The 21,304-nt window shown below is 38.5% G+C and overlaps 1 protein-coding gene across 1 annotated transcript in view; it reads right to left on the reverse strand.

Annotated features, from left to right (window-relative positions):
* Nucleotides 1–2,394: 2,394 nt before the first annotated feature.
* Nucleotides 2,395–21,304, reverse strand: part of HSPA4 (heat shock protein family A (Hsp70) member 4) — a 48,826-nt gene continuing 29,916 nt past the window's right edge. The window contains exons 8-19 of the mRNA XM_003405015.4: nucleotides 20,170–20,246; nucleotides 17,613–17,764; nucleotides 16,989–17,095; nucleotides 16,439–16,572; nucleotides 13,833–14,014; nucleotides 12,709–12,798; nucleotides 10,781–10,933; nucleotides 9,590–9,715; nucleotides 8,329–8,436; nucleotides 6,612–6,731; nucleotides 4,727–4,888; nucleotides 2,395–4,521 (exon numbers count right to left, since the gene is read on the reverse strand). Coding sequence (XP_003405063.1) covers nucleotides 4,318–4,521; nucleotides 4,727–4,888; nucleotides 6,612–6,731; nucleotides 8,329–8,436; nucleotides 9,590–9,715; nucleotides 10,781–10,933; nucleotides 12,709–12,798; nucleotides 13,833–14,014; nucleotides 16,439–16,572; nucleotides 16,989–17,095; nucleotides 17,613–17,764; nucleotides 20,170–20,246 — 1,615 coding nt within the window. The 3' untranslated portion in view covers nucleotides 2,395–4,317. The remainder of the gene's footprint in view (nucleotides 4,522–4,726; nucleotides 4,889–6,611; nucleotides 6,732–8,328; nucleotides 8,437–9,589; nucleotides 9,716–10,780; nucleotides 10,934–12,708; nucleotides 12,799–13,832; nucleotides 14,015–16,438; nucleotides 16,573–16,988; nucleotides 17,096–17,612; nucleotides 17,765–20,169; nucleotides 20,247–21,304) is intronic.

Consider the following 21,304-nt stretch of genomic DNA (forward strand, 5'->3'; position numbering starts at 1 on the left):
ATTACGCCCAAGACTGATGCCTAAGCAAAAAGGTCACCTCCTTCATTTCTATACTTGGTGCAGTATCTTCTGCAAAAAGCAGCATCCAGTTCACAAGAGCAGTCAAGGGCTTTGAGGATCATGGCCCAAGGCTGCCTCAGCCAGAGCAAAGGGAGAACCATTCAGGAAATGCAGAGACAACTCCAGAGAGCCAGTGGGAACCACCCCCATATACACACAGGCCTGGGAGCCCAGGATGCTGCCAACCCCTTCCCCCAACCCCGAGCTGATTCCTCATTTCCATCAGACCAAGCTTCTTGACCTAGAGCCCTCAAACTGTGCCTTACCTGAAACCTCTGAAGTCAAAGTCTAGCTCCTACCCTTATAGAGTGCCCCCACAGCACCTAGCCCTGCTAGCCATTGCCACCTCTCATTTCTCGAACTTCCAAACGTGCCTCATTCATCATTTCTCTCAGCAGCTTCTCCTGTTTCCTTCAAAGTTTCCACTTCTTGATACCCTCAAACGTGACCTTTCATTCCCCAAACCAGGGAACTTCCCCAAGAGGCTTCCTTACACATCCACATGGAGCTCCAGTTATCTCTCAACCCCATCTGGTACCACTTCCAAACGTTATCCCAACGCACACCAACATCTCCGTTGACTACTACAAACTTGAAGCTCCTATCACAACTTTTATTCCACGTTTGAAACCTTCAAGCTATTCCTTAAGATACACTTCCAGCTTTTTTAATATTATGGAATAAATGCTCATTATAGAAATCTTAGAAAATAAGCACAGGCAAAAATATACAAACAGGAATTGGCCACAATCCAACCAACAGGAAGAAACCATGTCAAGAACAGCTTTCCGGTTTTTTATGCAAGCGTATCTCCTGGTGTAAAGCGGGATGTTGTGCATACTGTTTCGTAATCTTTCTCACGTTAAGATGTAACAGACGCCTTTTTGTTGGGACCACGAAAACTTTTAAATACATGTAGTGTACAGAGAAGTGTATTACTAAATGGCAGATAAACAAAACACCATCCCCTCAACTCAGCCTGTCTCCCATTGTGTTCATCACTATTCCAGAAAGCGTTTAGTTTTGTGTTGAGCCACTTTTGACGCTTCCCTCTTCCTCCATGTACCAAGACTTGCCATTTCCTCCTTCATTTGGCTCATCCTCTCCAACGTGGATTATAATGAAAGTTCACCACCATCGACTTCCCTCAGGCCTCATTCTGCACGTATCGCTACATGTGCCTTCCTACTGTGTCACTCTCAGGTTCAAAGACCCAGAGACCCCAGTGCCCTTTACCAGAAACCCCATCTCTCAGCTCCCCATCAACTCTACCATCTCTGACAGTAAACATAAGCATCAGCTTAATCCTGGAACCAGCACTTCAAAGTAGCCCCCGGCCTCTCAGCAGGTGGCTGGAACATTCATGCTGAACAAGCACCACAAAGGCCACTGTTCTGATGCCAATGCTGGAATCCTCACCAAGTTCTGTTAAGTTCTTCACATTGATCAGAAATTGCCCCGTTGAAAAACCATCACACCAGCCCTTCCTCTGACCCCAACACCCTCTTCCCCAGTGACTTTCGGGGACACTGGTAGTCTTCCTGGGTAAACTAGGTGGCTACTCTCTTTCTAGGTGATCCTAACACCCTGTGAAAATAGCTATGCTTTGGCTGGTCACTAGCTGGCTGGTCCAGGCTTTCCACTAACCTTACCAGATGCCCAAGGGAAAACCAAACTGCCAGCAGGTTTCTTGAAGGTGGCTGTAATAGGCTGTTGGTAGGCCCTGGCAGCTAAGCTCCTCCTAGCTGAAGAGCACCTGGACTATGGAAGTGGCAGAAGTCCAGAGAGTAGGGCCCCTGGCCCATCCCTTCCTTGTGCCTTGTACAGTTAAGGTCTCTTTAGATGGCTTCATTCCCTTTCAGTAGCCATCACCATGCCATACACACACACACACGCAAACACCCCACACACACAGTGGTGACATGTGTAACTAGCACACTCTGGGCCATGTCCTGGGCCATAACTCTTCGCAGGTTATGTCCTGACACTTACCTTTATGTGGCCATACCGTCTTTCTGCTACTGTCAAACCCTCAAAATAAGGCCCAGTCCCAGGAGCAAGATAAGGACTCCCACATCAGAGGAACTGGGCCAAGGCTCAACTAGGAAGGTTCTAAAAGAAATAAAGAAAAAGCACAACTTTCTGCCACCCAGAGAGCAGTGCCTTGATTGTTCTCCTTCAGATTGGAAGTCTATCTACAACAAAAGTAAACTGGAGTTCACCCAAGAGGGCTTAATTCTAGAGAAAAGTTTTTATTGAAAACACACAAGTGCACGCACACACACACACACACACCCACCCCAGTAGTCTTCATGAAATTAAGGAATCCATTCCTTTCAGTGTAAGACAGGTTTCTTTTATTCGTTTTTTCTAAATTTGTCTCATGTTTACTGAGTATTTTTCTTAGTGTAAGAACATGACCTGGAGCTTTTACAAACCAATTTGGATAGCAACCTGAATAAATGCACACAATTATCACACTCTAACCTGGCCTCCACGAAAATCCAATTGGTCTTACAGCCTGTCTAAACAGAGAGCAAGTAGACCACATCATCTTATTTCTAACTTTAAACTTCAAGTTCACCCCCATCCCAGCACCCAAACACCCCCCGCCCCCCAACAAAAAGGATTGTTTTAGAAGAAATGGTCGTTAAGAACTGAGTCAGTTGCATCAGAGTTGGCTTAATCCTGCAGCCAGCACTTCAAAGTAGCCACTGGCCGGCTTGAACTCTTGAAGCGTGACAGCCAGAGAATGAATAGAGGATGGTCTAAGGACAGGGCCCCAGTCCTGATGACGCAGGCTTCCATGCATGCTTCCATACCAACATATACATACTTCCAAGTTAATCCTCTCTAACTAAGCACTGTTTGTTTGTAGCACTTTAGGGCTTTTAACACCCTAAAATGTTTCAGCGTAGAGACAGACAGAAACTTATGCTAAATATAAAAGGCATGATCTTATTTCTAACAACACAGGCCGAAACTAACAGAGAGGCACTCTGTTATACAGAACATTAATTATTACAAAGATCCAAAACGTACTCAATAAGGCTTATAACAGTTTCTAGGGTAGGTACCAGCTCTGGCCTCTAATACCAGTGTTAACAGATGCCCAACTTGCCTCATTCCTATCAATGCTGCCCCAAAGGGCAGGGAATGCTTGGGTGTACCTGACACTGGGTGCGCTATGAGGAGGAGGTGGTGTTAACATCGGGCAGTGCACTTCTTTAACACTAAATTCAGACTCATCCAGTATGACCCAGTGTATCTTTGTTTTTTGTATGATCTGTCAGCTGTTTAACACAAATTGGCAGATGTGTGACAGATTTTAACACCTAACACACAAGTGACTGTGAATGAGCTAAAAACAACTTTTAACTCTTGTCCTAGGAGTTGAAGCTAGACTTCAAATTTACACAGAACACCTCCCACCTGAATAAGCCGACCAGGACACAAACCTTTACGCCGTAATTAACAAGGATCAATTCCTCAGTTAAAATTACCACGCCTATATCCAACAATACATCATCCTGTTCTAACCATCTGAAGAGAAAATTATTTAGACTTTGATGTATAGGATATTAGTGAACATACTTCCAAGGAATACCCTCCAGATCTAAAAACTTAATGATTTGCTTCAGGTAAGGGGGTTTATTTTCCCAAAAGCAACACATGGCATTTGTAAAGGGAGCTCTTTTTGGGGGGGGAGGGGGGGAGTGAAGGTAAAGTGCGCAAAAGATCAGAGCACACCTTTTTTGTTCTATGTTAATCCATGCCATGCCACGCCATGCTCTAGCCCTCAAGAAATAGAGGGAGAACCCACCCCGCCCAACCCTATCCCCACACCAGGCAGGGAGCCTTTGTGGCAACTTCCACAACAGATTCTAAAACACAATTAGAGCTCCTGCCACATATGTCATAACGAAAAGTCTGCTTGACAGCTAGCTTTAGCTTTTGCTATAGCTCAACTTTCCAAAACAAACTTTTTTAGAAGCATAATTAAAAGGAGTGAAGCTTAAACTCAGTAAGATTAACTGAGCTTCTAAATAGTACCATTATGAAAAAAGATACAATGCACTTAATCTCTCTATTTAGAAGTCAAAAATGCTCCAAACATTATCTATATCCCCTCCCCTGAAGTCCCCTAAAAACTGACTAAGAAATCTTTAGTATCTGCTTGCTCTAGTTGATATTTAGAACAAAGTTGACAACTTAAAGCTTTATAATAGTCTGTTTTAATATAAACAAGCGTTGGAATCAATCAATGTCCATTTCAGGAAGTTTCTTGTCAGAATCTGAAGGCACAGCTGTGTCTGTACCCTGCTCAGCAGCCTGAGGCCCTGGACTGTCTCCTTGTCCATTCACTGGTCCATTCTGCTCTGCATTTTTTTGTTCTTCTTTTGGAGGTTCCACTTTGGGTTTGGGTTTTGAAACTATAGGACTACAGGTATTTATCAGCTCCTGGAATGGTAGGAGAGAAAAACTGTTGTTTCTTATAAATTAACCAATTTTATACGACATGCTAAACCCAAGTCTAGCCTCGCCCACCCCATTCCCAACCCCTAAAACACAATAATAACGTTCCCTCCTAAATATCACTTTGAGGACTACTAATAAAAAGATAACATATTAACAAAGGAATATTAATATGCTAATATTAAATTACCTTAATTTTAGCTTCTATCTCTTTTGCCTTGATAACTGGATCCATGGTCAGACTCTGCTTGTTCTGCAGATTCAGCTTGTTATTCATCCACTCCATGGCCTCATTCATGCTCTTCTCCACCTTCACCACGTCGGCAGCATCCAAATGGTCGTACTGGTCCTCCTACAACCAGCAGGTAGGTAGAAGCTTCAGAGGATGATAGTCTCCCTACCCAAATACTGTCTAGCTCTTTAGCATCTTTCAAAAAGTTACGATCTTTCAAAAACTGGAGCACATTTAGCCTCATGATGTAAACAGACACTCAATTCCTTAAAAATCGAAGAAAGGGAAAGTAACCCCAATTTTTAAAACATTCACGAAAATGATTTAAAGGCCAAGAAAATATAAAAGGTGGTGATTAAAACACTTCATCAGTATAAATAGGTGCACATGCTTTATACGAAGCTGTATGAAGATAACTACACAACGCAAAAAAATTACATTAGCTGAGGTTTTAGGTATGCTAGTTCAGAACCAACAATAGTCAAAAATTTTTAAAGAGGTCTTATAAAAACAAAATTATAAAAAACACAAGCTCAACTTATCACGAAGTCTCTTACACTGATAATACATAAGAACCTGGAGTACAGTGGAGTGATTAGGAACACAAACTGTTATGGATTGAACTGTGTCCCCCAAAAATGTGTGTCAAGTTGGCTAGATCATGATTCCCATGTATTATAGGAACATGTGGCTGTATTATGTGGCTGTTCACCATTTTGTCACCTGATGTGATTATCCTATGTGTTCTAAATTCTAACCTCTACAATGTTAATAAGGCAGGATTAGAGGCAGTTATATTAATGAGGCAGGACTCAATCTACAGGATTATGCTGTATCTTGAATCAATCTCTTCTGAGATATAAAAGAGAATCGAGTAGAGAGGAGGGGGGACCTCATTAAAGCCAAGCAAGAAGAGCCAGGAGTGGAGCGCCTCCTTTAGACCTGGGATCCCTGCACAGAGAAGTTCCTAGACCAAAGAAGACTGATGACAAGGACCTTCCCCCAGAGCTGACAGAGAGAGAAAGCCTCCCGCTGGAGCTGGAGCCCAGAATTAGGACTTTGAGCCTCCTAGAGTGTGAGAGAATAAATGTTTGTTAAAGCCATTCACCTGTGGTATTTCTGTTACAGTAGCACTTACTGGATAAAACGAAACCATCAAGTCAATTCGGACTCACAGCAACCCTACAGGACAGAGCAGAACTGCCCCCATAGTTTCCAAGGAGCACCTGGCAGATTCGAGCTGTCAACCCTTTGGTTAGCAGCCATTGAACTTAACCCTACGACACCAGGGTTTCCATTTATTAGATAACTATGACACCAACTTTAGAGTAAGACCTCAGGCTGAATCCCAGCTCTGCCAACTTATCAGTAACCAGGCATTGTTTAAAGAAACTGGGGCTTAAAGAAGTTACCTATAAACGTTGATACACCACCTGTGGATTCAATGAGGTAATATATTTACAGAGTGTTTATCACATAGTGCTCAAACAAAAAGTAGTTTACTACTGAGACAGTCCTACATTTACATATAACAAACCAAATTACATGCCTAATGCATTCTCAGAAAGACCAGGATACAGTATATTAAGTCAAAACACAGAAGAAGTATTTCAAAGCCAGAGAAGGAAATTGAACCATACTGCTCATTCCAGATTCCAACTCATAAAGAAATGGAGCAAATTCCAGGTTCTTAATAACACTCTACAGAACTTGTGTGTTACATTATCATCCAAAACGAATGCAACACTGTTAAGCCATATGTGAGGAAAATAAGAGAAAAGCTGCTATGTGATGCCCCAAAATTTAACTACCAAAATAAGAGTAGGAAAAACAAAGACGGTACCTTGTTTTTGAAAGAGCTGACTACTTTCATATACTGTTGGATTTGTTTCCCTAGTTCTTCAAATAATTTTGGTCTTTCTTCAGATTCCTGGAACCGCATCTTAATAGGTTGACCTAGATTCTTAACAGAAGAGAGAATATACAAATTCTTCAGCTTAAATTATCAAAGTAGCATTGTTTCTACTAAGACTGATTATGGACTAAAGTACATTTAATCCCCATGTGCTATAGGTGGAATACTTTTCCCCAGCCCACTGGAAATACAAGGCTGCCTCAGGCTGGCTATGAGAGTACACTTCAATATCGCTCCATGTTGAGCCACTTCAATTTGTCACTTGAGAAGAGCTCTAGTTCTCAAAACAGTGGGGAGACAACCAGAAACTAGATGCCTCCTGACAAGAGATACACAACACTCAATGTGGTATAACCCCATTGCTGCTGAGTCAATTCCAACTCATAGCGACCCTACAGGACAGAGCAGAACTGCCTCATAGGGTTTCCAACAAGTGGCTGGTGGATTCAAACTGCCGACCTTTTGGCTAGCAGCCAAACTCTTAACCACTGCACCACCCAGGCTCTTGCCAAAAATTAAAATAATAAACTTACTAAAGCCTGAATCTGATGAACCTTCTAGATCTAACCATCAAGTTTACAGAATAATGTTAAAGGCTATCACGCAGATAAAAATCAGCAAAATCCAGATGGAGGACAAGAACCCTACAGGACAAATGATCCAGTTTACTCATCAATAAGGGAAGAAAAAAAAATGGAAGGAAAACTAAAGACACATATTTAAGAGATAAAGCAACAAGATGTATGGACCTTATCTGAATCCTGACAAACTGAAAAGTAGTAATTTATGAACAAATGGAACTTAACATAAATATATGCTGATATAAAGGAAGTTTTTAGGTGTTTTAATGGTACTTCAGGTTATATTCTCTTTTAAACACATACTGAACTATTTATGGTTTAAATACAACATAAGGGACTTGCTTCAAATAACTGGGAGTAGGAGGTAGCAGGGATGAAACAAAATTGGCCTTAAGTTGGTAACAGTTGAAACTGTTATTCTACCTTCATGTGTGTTTGACAATTCCCATAAAAAAAATTAAAAACACAACAGGAAGGACTGCAACAGTCTTGCCAGAATGATAGGGAACTGAAAGCTCTGCCTCTGAGCTATTCCACTCAAGAGGTCAGTCATAATGGCCCAATTCCAGAAGAAACCAAGTAATCCAGAGCTAGAACTAAAGGGAAATGTAAAAACTTCTTGTGCATTTGCATCCTTTTCCAAACAAAAGGCCTCAACTTTAAATAATTCTTTGTACTTTTATCAATCAGCTTCCTTCAATACAAAACTAGATGCTTTTATGGAGAATACACAGCCCTGTGACAACTGCACCTCAAGTGTCTATAGGATGGAGACTGTATCTTGCTAGTCTTTTTATCTCTTGACATCAAGAAGGCACTCTATCTCCAAATCAGTGAAACAGTTAAGTATAAACTCAGTTTTCAGAAAAATTCTTGTTACTGTGAGGTTTTAAAAGTGAGAGAGCTAACAGGCTTAAGTCATAAAGGACATGGTTGTTTAAATATCATTTTCAGACTGTCTTCTTTACTTAGCATGAGATTCCTCCCAATTTTGAGATACTCTCCTTGGAAGTTACAGCAAAGGTTTGGGACCCCTCTGCTCTCAGAAAGGACGAGCCACTTACTTTCAATTCAGCCAATTTATCCACATAAACTTGCTTTGGCTGGTCTTCTCCATCCTCATACAACCAATTTTCAGTATCTTCTAGTTTCAAGGAAAAACTGTTACGATCCTAAAGATAAACACAATTTCTTAATCAAGTCAATCGAAAATCAGTTTAAAAAAAAAACGAATCACCAGTGCAGTCACAGGCACAGACTGCAAAGGTATATATGAGATTTGCTTTAAAACATAGGGGGAAGAGAGGAGATAGGAATACATAAAACAAGACTGGCAAATTGTTTTGAGTGATGGGTACACGGGGTTTTACAATATTATTCTCCCTGCTTCAAGATATGTTTGGAAAATTCAGAATTAAACTGCATTCAAAACCAAATGAGTTTTAAAAAGTAAACATCAAGAAAAAAGTGAGCTGATCTTTAAAAAAAGTTAGTTAAAAAATAGCATGCAAATCTGTCAAAAAGTGATGTGTACCAGTATTATCAGTAGTTTTTGTGTGACCATTAAGCTTCTGTCTTACTTTTTGTTGCCTCTTTGTAAGACTTAAGTCTGAGCGGGCAAATGCAAAGGGAATGGGCCTGATAAACAGAGGATTCTCTTCTTTTATGCTCCTTATCATGATTACAGGGAGGAAAAAAAGTGCTCTTTTGGTAAACATTTTATCCTTGCCATTTAAACTTGAAATGTATAAGCAGAATGAGATAATCAGTTAAAATCAGGAAGGAAAAGTGTTATACTTTAATGGCCTTGTTTTGCTGTAGCAATAAAATGACCAAATACAATGACTTGGTTTAATAAAATTACCTTTTAAAAGGTGCTGCTATAAATATTCTCAGCTGCAATTTTTACCCTTGTTTTAGCCTGGCTTGTCTTCAGTAACTATTATGTAATGCAGGTGATGCTGCAGTATTCTAACATTCCAAAAAAAAGTATGGTGAATCTCAGAATGGTATGCCTCACAAACTTGTTTACGGGTGCTGTAAAAATCAATGTTTCTCTCAAGATAAAAACTTAGTAATGAAGAATAATATTACCTCCCCCCCAAAAAGCGACATGTAAAAAGCATGCACAACAACTAACCCTTGGGAGATGCTGTGCTAATAAATACAAAATGAAATTATATAAAAACTTTCCCCACCCCCCCAAAAAGAGGGTACATTTAATAATTTTACTGTGTACATACAGATGCAGACTTCCCTTCTACCACATTTAAAGATGTTCCCCAAAAACACATCGTACGTCAGTACATCAGAGCACATACTTACATCTTCACTCACAAACTTCTCATATTCACCATTAAGTTTGTCCCTCATTTCGTACACATATTCTTCCACTGCGTTCTTCGCATCATTCCGCTCCTTCTCAAGTTTATCCTGCATGATCATCTTACCCTAAGAACACAATAAATTATTTAGACATTAGTACAACTGAGACTATTTCTTCTTAAATACTAAGCAATATTAATTATAAAAGTAGATAATCCTTCCTCAAATTCTTTTAACTCTGTGAGTCACTCAAGGAAGGAGATCTGGAAGCATTAGTTCTTGGCGAATTGTGAAGATCAAGAAGTCAAGGTTTTGTATGCTTAGAAAAAGGTGACAGAAATATCAAGATGTAGAAATTCAAACCCAAAAGAATAAAAGAACTTAAGACAAGAGAACTCTAATGGCTCAATGTCACAATGTGGCATACTTTGTTATTTATTATGGAATACCAAGAAAAATTAAACTAATTTATATACTATAAATGCTAAAGGTCCGTAAAACAAAACTATTCTAAGAGCCAGTGAATACCTGATAAGAAACTTCATAGGTAGCAATTAATTCAATAAATGTATTACAGGGTCCCAAACCATGCATCATTCACCATAACCAAAACCAAAAACCAAGCCCACTGCTATCGAGTTGATTCCGACTCATAGCGACCCTACGGGACAGAGTAGAACTACCCCATAGGGTTTCCAAGGAGTGACTAGTGGATTCAAGCTGCCAACTGTTTGGTCAGCAGTCGAGCTCATAACCACTGTGCCACCAGGCTTCCTTCTTCACCATAATAAAGTTACTACACTTACCCATTGAGTGGCAAAAGAGAAATGGAAAGAAAATAGCTCTACCATTAGTACTATGTAATTTCTTCTGCTGATCAGCTCCCATAGCTCACTACAAACCTCAAACACCCCCCGGTCTCTGGCGAATGATGCCTCCCTTAGGCCAAAGACATACTGTCAAAGATCTCTGAACAGAGCTTCTAGTAATGGAGGCACAGCACCATCATAAAGGAATTTTGACAAACTATGGGATCCACTACTTAAACTTGTCCTTGCAGTGCCCCAAAATCCATAAATTATTTTTTCAAAGTACAAACAGCCAAAAGTGCATCAAGGTAACTAGGCACAGAGTCTAAACAGTAGGGTCACATTAATTTGTTAGCTTATTGTTTTAAGAGACTTCAATCACCTCATTTTCAATGTACAAGTTGAGCATCTCTCTGTCTATCTGCCATAATAGCTGATTCTCAATAGGAAGGTCTACAGTACTGGTCTTCACTTTTGCCTTCTTGGCTTGAGGTGGTTGGTCCATCTTTTTGTCCTTTGATCCAGCTTGAGAGGTCTAAAATAACAAATTATTAAGAATAACAAACACATATACAGACTATCTTAAACTTCCAAATAGTTCACATTTCAAAAGCTGTTTTTGCTTTTTAATTAACTTGGTTTATTTTCTTATATCTGATGATCTAAATATCTGAGGACTAATTCTTGTAGTATGTGGGCAATAAAAATACATAAATAAAACAACCTTCTATAATTTCACAATTCATATATGTAATAGTCACTGTTTTTCTCTCATTTTGGTCTCTTATCTAAGCATACAGATATGGACATGAAATTAGTGGGAAGAGTCTGAAATTTTTATGGATCAATAATATATTACCAATGTGATTTCCAGAATGTCACTACTTACATTTTCATAAGGAGTAAGAGAACCTATTTCACTGCACCCTGGCCAGCAATGCAAATTCATTTAACTTCACCTCTCTGATTTTTTATGAATTTATTTAGGGCTATACCTTTTTTCATACACTTATCAACCATGCTTACTTCTTCAAACTACCTAGTCATCTTTTGTTCACTGTTCTCTTAGGATTTTAGTGATTTTCACCCCATTAATTGACCCTTATAGTTTTTTTTTCGAATTTTATCTTATTTGTCAATACAAGTTTGTATTGCAGAATCTATCCATCTTTTCCTTCATTATTATTTTCATTGCTTTTATGCTCTGAAAGCCCCCCCCCAAGTTACAGATTAGAAAAGATATCTTTTTTTTTATTATTATGTTATGAGGCAAGACTGTAGTTATTTCCCCATCTTAAGTCGGATGCTGAAAATTTATGTTCTTGTTTGTATTTCATTTCCCGTAGAAGCAATACATTCCTGAGTCATCCCATGGAAGCCTAAATAACAACTTTTTTTTTTTTTTTTTAGAAACTTTCCACAGCTCAATGTCAGTCTTTTCCCCACCTTTCACAAAATACATAGGAAAACAAGTATTTCTGTCCCCCGCTGCTGTCCTCAACCCACCCAAAAGCATGAAGGGTTTTCCATCCTGATAAAGGCCTTAGCAGACTAAAGCTTCTGTGGGAATCATTTCCTTTGTTCACTTTTTTTTTTTTTAAAAAAACTACTTGCACAGCAATTAAAATTTGTTAACTGACTGAAAATGGATTAACAGACATAAGGCATCTTAAGGCTCTGCTAAACTTAAAAATACAACAATCAGAAATACCTAAGAGGGTTTTATTTCATGAATAACCTGCGATTTCATAAATAACTTGCAATAAATGCAGAAAACAAATTTAAACATAAAAACACAATAGTTAAAATTAAAGAACAGGTTTGTAAAAAGCATTAAACTGTATTCATTTAAATAAATGCTTGGGATAAATATGTATATTTACAAAACATTTAAATACATTATTATTTAAAATATCCTTTGACAAAAAGACATGTTTTTGAGAGGTGACAAAATCTGAAAAAATTTTAAATCTCATCATTTATCGGTAAAGAATAAATTACTCATAGAGTAACTATTAGTAGCAGCCATTCAGAGACCAGCATGTGCCAATCACTGGCCTAGTTAAAAGAGACCTCCTGAGAGCTTTCTTCCCTTGTACCAACTAGAAAAGTTCAAAGGTGATCTTTCCAAATACAGTACAAAATCTTGGTTCAAAAATTGTTCAAACGAAAGAATTCCTAATGTAGCTATCTTCCAAGACACAGTTCTTCAGCCAGAACCGTGTATATATTAAAAGACACTGCAATTCATACTCTAAAGCCCAACCCATAAAAGACACTGCAATTCGTACTCTAAAACCCAACCCATACCTCCATCTCTTCAGACTCCGCCTTATTTTCTGCTGGCGTCTGCTGCTGTTGCTCCTCAACATGTGGTTCCTCCTGGTCCACTTGCATCTTCTGAAAAACACATCAATTCCTGAAACTAGGCAATGCCAGTGAAAGACTAAACAACCTTTATCACATACTGGCAACGTCACATGGTCTGGAAATCCTGCTTAACTATCAGCAATCAGAAAACTGAGGCTCAAATCCCAGCTATACCACGTTACCTTGAGCAGGAAGTTTTCCTCTCTGGGTCTCAGTTAATACATCTGTACTATGATGATAATACTTGCCTACCCTTATATAAACAAGAGTGACTACAGAATTACTTTGTAAACCACAAAGTATTCACAGTACATAACGTGGCATCATGTAACAACATAACACAATCTAATCTGTAGGGAGCATGAGTTTCTGCAAGCCACCTCTTGAGTAGATTACTCTGAAAAGTCTTAACTTTCCCAAGACGTTCTAAAATCAGTCTTTTCATCCTTTAAGGTGCAAACACTGCACGCACAAGGGGAAACGAACACCTTGAATATTCAGCTAAAAGAACAAAGTCTGACAATAATAATAAATAAGTGATAAGATTGTGGGAACTCTGAAGCCATGATTCTTAGTGCCTGCAGCACATTGGAATGACCTGAGAGGCTGCTGAAACTACTGATACCTCGGGCCCAGCTCAGACCAACTCAAACAAAATTTATGGGGCTGAGGCTCAAGCATTTGTAGTTTTATAAAACTCTCCAGGTGATTTTGATGCCCAGTAAGGGACAAGACCCGTTGCACGATTCCAACAAACTAAGTGTACAATTCTACTTGAGAAAGTAATCAGTTTAGACTCACCACTCTTCAGTAACCAGATAGAATCAGGGATAACTCAAGTTGGGAAGTGTTTGGTTGGAGAGCTTGGGGGAGAGCCAACTATGTCTCATTTCCCTACAAATTCTACATAAAGATTCTCTGCTGGATCACCCATAGTGGGAGAAGAGAACACAAACCAACTCTGTGCAGCTCTGTCACAATGCTCCTCCCCTGGTACCCAGCCAACTCACTAGAATTTCTAGACAAGACACCCTAAAACGTAATATATGAAATATCCAGATTACCTCTTCCTCCTTTGCATTCTGATCTGTTTCCATTGGTTCCTCATTTTCCTCAGACTTGTGCACTTCCACTAGGGAAGCACTGGACACACTGAAAATGCCATGGATATTTACTCGAGCCTTGACTTTCACTTTTGAACTAGAGCCATCAGACTGGGGAGTGACTTTCTGAACTGAAAACTGAGCTGGGAAAAATGAGAAAACAGAAGAGAACACAGCCTGAGACAACAAATTCAAACATAAACATATGCCCACGTTGCTGGGTTATGTCCATTTCTCAAAGACAGGTCAGTAACTAACATGCCACTTCAAGTTAGAAAAGTACGTACTCTTAGCATCTTACTAAATTATCAGATTTCTCCTTCCTCTCATACATTTAGTCAAACTCACTTTCCTGTCCCAAAATATGGGCTCAAATATCTAATTTCTTCCTTTCCTTCAGTCCCTTCTTTAAAAAAAAAAAAGTAATCTTTACTATGCAATTATAGCACGTGATCACCGTAGAAAAATTAGAAAATAAACGAAGAAACCAAAATCATCATACCTTCACAGAGATGTTAACGTTTTTAGTATTGTCTTTCCAGATTTGTTTCTATGCGTATACCTGTTCTTACTATTAGTTGCCATGGAGTCAATTCCAACGTACGCCTACATTTTTTTTTTTTATATACCAGCTTTATTGAGATACAATATACAATCCACAATTTTAAAATATACAATTCATTGGTCTCCTATATCCACAGGGCTGTGTGTGCAGCCATCACCACCATCTTTTTCATTACTCCAAAAAGCAACCCCACACCCAGTAACGATCACTCATTTCCCCATCACCTCCCTGCACCTCGGCCATAAGTAAACACTCATCAACCTTCTGTCTCCACAGATTTGCCTATTCTGGCCATTTCATGTACATGGAATCATACAATATGTGGTCTTTTGTGACTGGCTTCTTTCACTCAGCACATTTCCAAGCTTCACTGATGTTGTAACATGTATCAACACTGTATTTCCTATTGCTGAATGTTTCATTGTATGGATATACCACACCTACTTATTTTAATAAACACTGTATCATACTGAGTAACTGTCAATTGGTACCGGGCTCCTTTTTGGGGTGATGAAAAGTATTGCAAAATTAATTGAAGTGATGGATGCACAAGTCCAGGAATATACCAAAAACCACTGAACTGTACACTCCAAATGGGAACTACATGGTATATGAACTATACTTCAAAAAACTGTTACAAAAATTGCATTATACCATACTTATTATAAACTTTTTTTTTTTCACTTAATGATATATATCACATTTTCCCATATCAGTAAATAGTTTTCAAAATATAATTTAATGGCCACATAATAATTTTTATTTCACGAATTCCTATTTTTAGAAATGTGGGTTGTTTCCAGTGATTTTGTAATTACAGAATATACTGTGACGAGCCTCTTAGTACATAATCTATTTGCTCATTTCCGATGGTTTCAGAAAAATGCCTGTGAACTGTTTTACTGGCACTTTAATGTATGCCTTTGATGCTAAAAATCCTTCCACTTTATTGACGACCTACAACTTGTTTTCCTCTCTAAACACTATAATTCAATTTGATGCCTCAGAACAGTTTTCTTACAGATTCCTTCTATCTTTAAAGAAAAATAAAACTTTAATAGACTTAGGCTGAACTGAATAGGTAAAACTTTCTAGACAAAGACTCAGTTTTGTTTTAGTTTTATTTTATTGTTGTAAACCCCTAGTCCTTTTTTATTCCAATTGATCGTTATATGCTACTGCCAGATAAACTCCTGAAAGACATTAGTCACATTTTCCTCTGCTGGAAAACCTCCAATGCATCCACACTGTCATTTATCAGGAGACTGCCATTTCTAGATCCAGTTATTGCTCCAGGGTTTTACTTACGTTTTTAATTCACACAACTGTGCAATTAACATTTCCATTTTACAAATGAGTAAATAAAGAGTAAGTTAACTTTCCACAGTTCCCAAGTTCCTTTCAGGATATTCCTAATACTTTTACCTACGTGTTCTTGGTCTATAGTTATGAAACTCTGGTTTCTCTCTCTTCTCATTTACCTACGTGTTCTTGGTCTATAGGTATGAAACTCTGGTTTCTCTCTCTTCTCATTTACCTACATGTTCTTGGTCTATAGGTATGAAACTCTGGTTTCTCTCTCTTCTCAACTGGGAGTATTTGCAGATTTTAAGAGTTTCTCAAAGTCTATAAAAGACTCCAGTCCACACTGATCCAAAATCTATGATGTATTACTACTATGTCACATCTCCCTAATAATTTGCAATATACATCTTACAACGGTATGCTAGGGTCAGAACTGAATTTAACTCCTTACAATGTTCTAGCACCACCTTCTACACAAAGTAGACCCACAATGTGCATTAACTGAGAAACTCTGCCCACACAATGGGAGATCCAATAAAATAATGACCATCAGCTGGTTATGAACCTGGTAACAAGATTGGAAGAGGTTTTTTTTTTGTGATCTCAAGTATCCATCTCTAAATATTGTGTCTGCACTTTCTGCTATCCCAGTTCTCCAAGTACATATATGTCTCCCCCTCCCCAGTTCTTTACTTACCTATAGCAGGATCTGGATAGGGCAAATCCTGAGGGGAGCTATAGTAAGCTTCAAGAGTAAAAGGTTCCTTTCTATAAAAGGTGAGGACTCTAGAGAAAGGAGCAGCATGATTTTTTGGAAAGACTTCACAGTCACTGAAGGAAAAGGACAAAAACAAAAATTTGGAATAATTCTAACATTTTTTCCCATATATTCTAAGCTTCCAATTACTGTGTAACTCTAGTTTTTCTCTTTCCAACTGACATTAATTCCAGATTACCAGAGTTTCTGAGAATTTATATACACAAAATCAGTTAAAAAAAGAAAAAAACATATATACACACACACACACACTTGAATCAGCACATAAAAGGCACCAAGGACTTCAGCAAGATCAAGTATAGCAAATTAAATAAGGACACAAATTTATGCATTCTGAAGATGAAAATACACACTTTGCTTCATGCACTATGACAAAATATTACAAATTTGTGCAAGCTGAACCACATACATATTGCTCAGACTAACACTGAGTTAATCCTAAGTAAAAAATTATTAATAAGTGTATTACCTTGACCCTTCTTCAGCTGGAGAATTCCATCTCAGAGATATTGGATATGGTACTACATCAGTAATAGAAAATTCTCTGACTTTGAAAGCAGGCGATAATATTGCACACTAGAACAGTAATTCGTTAAAATTCAATTTAATAAGTACAGACATTATGAACTGATAGTATCACTAGACCTAGAAATGACAATTTCAGACAACCATTATGAATGGTCTTCCGTAAATAGTTACATTGATAATTTACTGTTGTCTAAATAAACAGTTCTACGAACATCTATGTTAAATTGTCTGTCTTATCTAGTTATTCTTTATTTTTCCATAAACCTGAGCGCTTGTTTAACTGATGCACAATACTATTTTCACATACACAGACAACAGGTAATCTGCCAAATTCTGGTAGTATTTCAGGCTTAGGGTTAATCCATTTTCCTAGTTAATGAATTTATCTTTCTATATGTAACAGAGTGCAACTCCTTTTACGACCATCAATTCTAAAACAAGTTTCAGAATCTTACATCTTGAGAACACCCTGAGGTAATCTCAGGTTATTAATTGGATACATAAACCACTGGCATCCTATTACAATGACCCATACATGGCTACCTGTAAAATAAATAAAACTTACCTGCAATGCACAGCCTCGAGTAACAGCTTCATCGGCATTTAATGTTGTGCTAAGTTCTTTACCAAAGAATTTGCTGATCTTTTCTTTTACTGCAGGGATTCGTGTAGCACCACCAACAATCTCTACTGCATAAATATCCTCTTTCTTTAACTCTATTTTAAAACAATTAGACGTTCAGATTAAAAGAATCTTTACTATATCAAAATAAAATGGAGCAACAGCATCTGTAATAACTCAGAGGTGGGGGAGTAATTCCTCCACCATCTTATCTCCCCCATGCCCGCCCACGCACGCATGCACTCACACACAATCTGGAGACATTCAGCTGTGTTTTGATTCTCCTGATAATGGAAGTAGGGTGGCACAAGAATGTCGGAATTTAGTAGGTAAGGGTCAGGAATTCTTAAATGCCCTGTACTGTACAGGTCCTGCATTCTCTCAAACAGTCCCACATAAGGAATACCATATTTTTATGCAAATAGTGCTCATGATACTTTTTTTCTTTTGGGCAAACCACGCAATCCCCCTACCTACGCACTGTTTTCATTAGTGCCCGTTATCAGTATTTCTTTTACATTTTGCTGACTTCCAATTTCTTTTTCTGTCTGACAGATTTAATGTTACTGTGATAAAACTGATCTCACGGAAACTTCATTTAAAGTAGGTATTTTCCTAAACCAAGTGCCACCAATGGTGAACTGAACAGGCTCATGATCAAAACGGGATGTCGTGTTGAAATCAAAAAGTGTAAACGCACAGTTAGAAATTACTAAGAAATGATCCTAGACCTCAAACTACAGGAACAAGATGCAGTTTATATTTTATTGCTTTCATAAATCTTAAACTGAAATTAATTTTTGATAATCAATGTCTCTAAAATCAACAAATAAAAGTGACTAAGAGAAATGGTGCTTTCATCTTAAAATAGGCCATTTTATTTTATTCTTATCCTCATCAGTGGTTCTCAGTCTCACAGAAAGGCCATTCCTTTTCAGATGAAACCCGCCTTCAAATCTGGGATTCCTCTTTCATTTGCCAGAAGCTTCGCTTTGATCTGAATTAGACAGTACAGACAGTTTGATTTTGTTCCCTTCAAGAAATAATCCACTTTTTCAAGTTGTTCTCCAACTCTGGCCACTTCACTTTGGGTCCACAACATGTGCATTTTCGTGGATTCATTTTCTCCAGCTCCTTTTTCTCCTTTCTCCATTTGTAAATGGACAACCCTCCAACCTCGAACTCTCTCCCTGCAGCTCTGTTGCTTGTTTCTTCTGCCCTCATAATGACTTTCAGTTTGAAGTCTACGATGTAGCGCTTGCATTTAATTCCTGCCATGATCCTAAAGGGTTCTAAGATTTAGATGTATAAACTGAAAAGATCTGCACAATATAATCAGTAACTGGCTGGTTCCAGTCAACAGATTGCAAATTTTAAATGAGAGGTGTACACAACCTAGGTGACTGATGATCAATGATCAAAGGTACTGGCATTAGTAAGACATAACTGACTATGAAATAAGCAGACCTAACGTAGCTTAATGGTTTCACTTGAGATGATCTGATAAGGTTTCATAATTCAACAGCTGAGCCAAGAGCAATCATGTATCACTTCTGCTTTGTTTACTCCTCCAATTAAAAGACAGAATCAGAAGATGACTGAATTCGAAGACTCCTATTGATAGCTACTCAACACCATTTACTCCAACGCAGGCTTCACTTTGTTTACTCTTCCAAGTGATAGCACATGAAGGTTCCGAATGATGACTCAAAAGTGACAGGGGTACAGTTATCAATTTAACAGAAACAAACCCACAGTTTCAACTATTTATTTTCCAATTACTGGAGAATTACCAAACTTGATCCATGACTTCTTGACCATGGCTTATAGCTTTATCACACAAACATGGTCAAAAGTAACATTTTTCACTACCAAATGAGAGTGAATGAATGAGGCCGAAATTCACTTCTGGAAATCTAACGAGACATGCAGTATATGCATGGGCACGCTGTGCCAAGACTTTTTTATATAATTTCGTCATTTCCGCACATCACATGTGTGTGTGCGCCTTATTTACACAGGCACGCTATTTGCAAAAAATACAGTAGTTTAAACACCAACAGCTGGCCTGACCAAATGTATACAAGTAGGGTAGCCAAAAGGAAAGCAATAAGGCCTCAAAATAATGGGTTACCCCTGAGCTGGCATAAAAGAGAAAAGAGGTGTCCAGATGCACAGCTACCCACTCCAGTGCTCCACCAAGCACATTAAGGAGTCACTGACGGAAAAGCTTACAGGAATAACCATCAGCATTGCAAAAGACAATTTCTACCACCATAAAACAAGTTCATATCCATCTTTGTGTCTGAGTTAGGTTTCTTGGAAAAACTTTTAGATTTCCCTGGACACTATCAAAAACTTACTTGGGGGAAGGGAGGCTTGCAGGGGGAAGATGAAGAAGCATAATATAGCACCAAAAATATAACTGCTTGGAAAAATGTAATTAATCTTTTCCAAAGAGTATGACATACACAAACAATTCAACCATAAACATACTTACTGGCTTGTTCCAAAACACTACGAAGTGGTGGCTCCACTCTAGCTAAGAGATCATCACACATCTCCAGAAATTTGCCTCTATTTAAAAAAAAAAAAAAAAAAGGTTGAATCACATTCCATTTTTGTGTGGAACAGATACAACATCAAAGCAAGAGTGTGGAGAAATCATAACCCTCAAACACCACTCATGAGAATGGAAAATTGTATAACCACTTTGGACAAACCTCTGGCAGTCCTCAAAATGTTAAACGTTGAGTTACCGTACCATTGCTGTCGAGCTGATTCCAACTCACAGCAACCCCATGTGTTACACAGTAGAACTGCTCTACAGAGTTTTTCTTGGCTGTTATCTTTACAGGGAGAGTCCCAGTGGCACAATGGTTAAGCACTTGGCTGCTAACCAAACGGTCAACAGTACAAACCCACCCAGAGGATCTTTGGGAGAAAAGGCCTGGCAATCTGTTCCTGTAAAGATTAAAGCCTAGAAAACCCTACAGGACAATTCTACTCTATCTTATGTTCTTGGAGCCCTGGTGGTACAGTGGTTAAGAATGAACCAAAAGGTCGGCACTTCAATCCACCAGCCACTCCTTGGAAACTCTATGGGGCAGTTCTTTTCTGTCCTGCAAGGTCGCTATGAGTCAGAACTGACTCCACAGCAATGGGTTTGGTTTTCCTGGATTTTTATAAGTTGGAATCCACTCAACAGCACAAAATGAAAACAACAATCTTTACAGAAGCAGATCATCATACCTTCCTTCAGCGGTACCACTAGGTAAGTTTGAACCATCAACCTTTAAAACGGTAGTCAAGAATAGACTGTTTGTACCACCTGTGACCCAGCAATTCCAATTCTAGGTATATGCCCGAGAGAGAAAAACACAGTACAACAACTTGTACGTAAAGCTCAAAGGTGTATTATTCATAATAGCCAAAAGGTGGAAATAGTACAAATGTTCATTAACTGTTTTCAGCAATAAAAAGCACTAATACAAGCTGTAAAACAAACCTTAAAAACACGCTAGGTGAAAAAAGCCAGTAACCAAAGATCATACATTGTGTTGCTCCATTTATATGAAATGTTCAGAAAACGTAAATGCATATAGGCAGAAAGCAGTTTAGTGGCTGCCTAAGGG

This window comes from Loxodonta africana, chromosome 2 (assembly GCF_030014295.1).
Source record: "Loxodonta africana isolate mLoxAfr1 chromosome 2, mLoxAfr1.hap2, whole genome shotgun sequence".
NCBI lineage: Eukaryota > Metazoa > Chordata > Mammalia > Proboscidea > Elephantidae > Loxodonta > Loxodonta africana.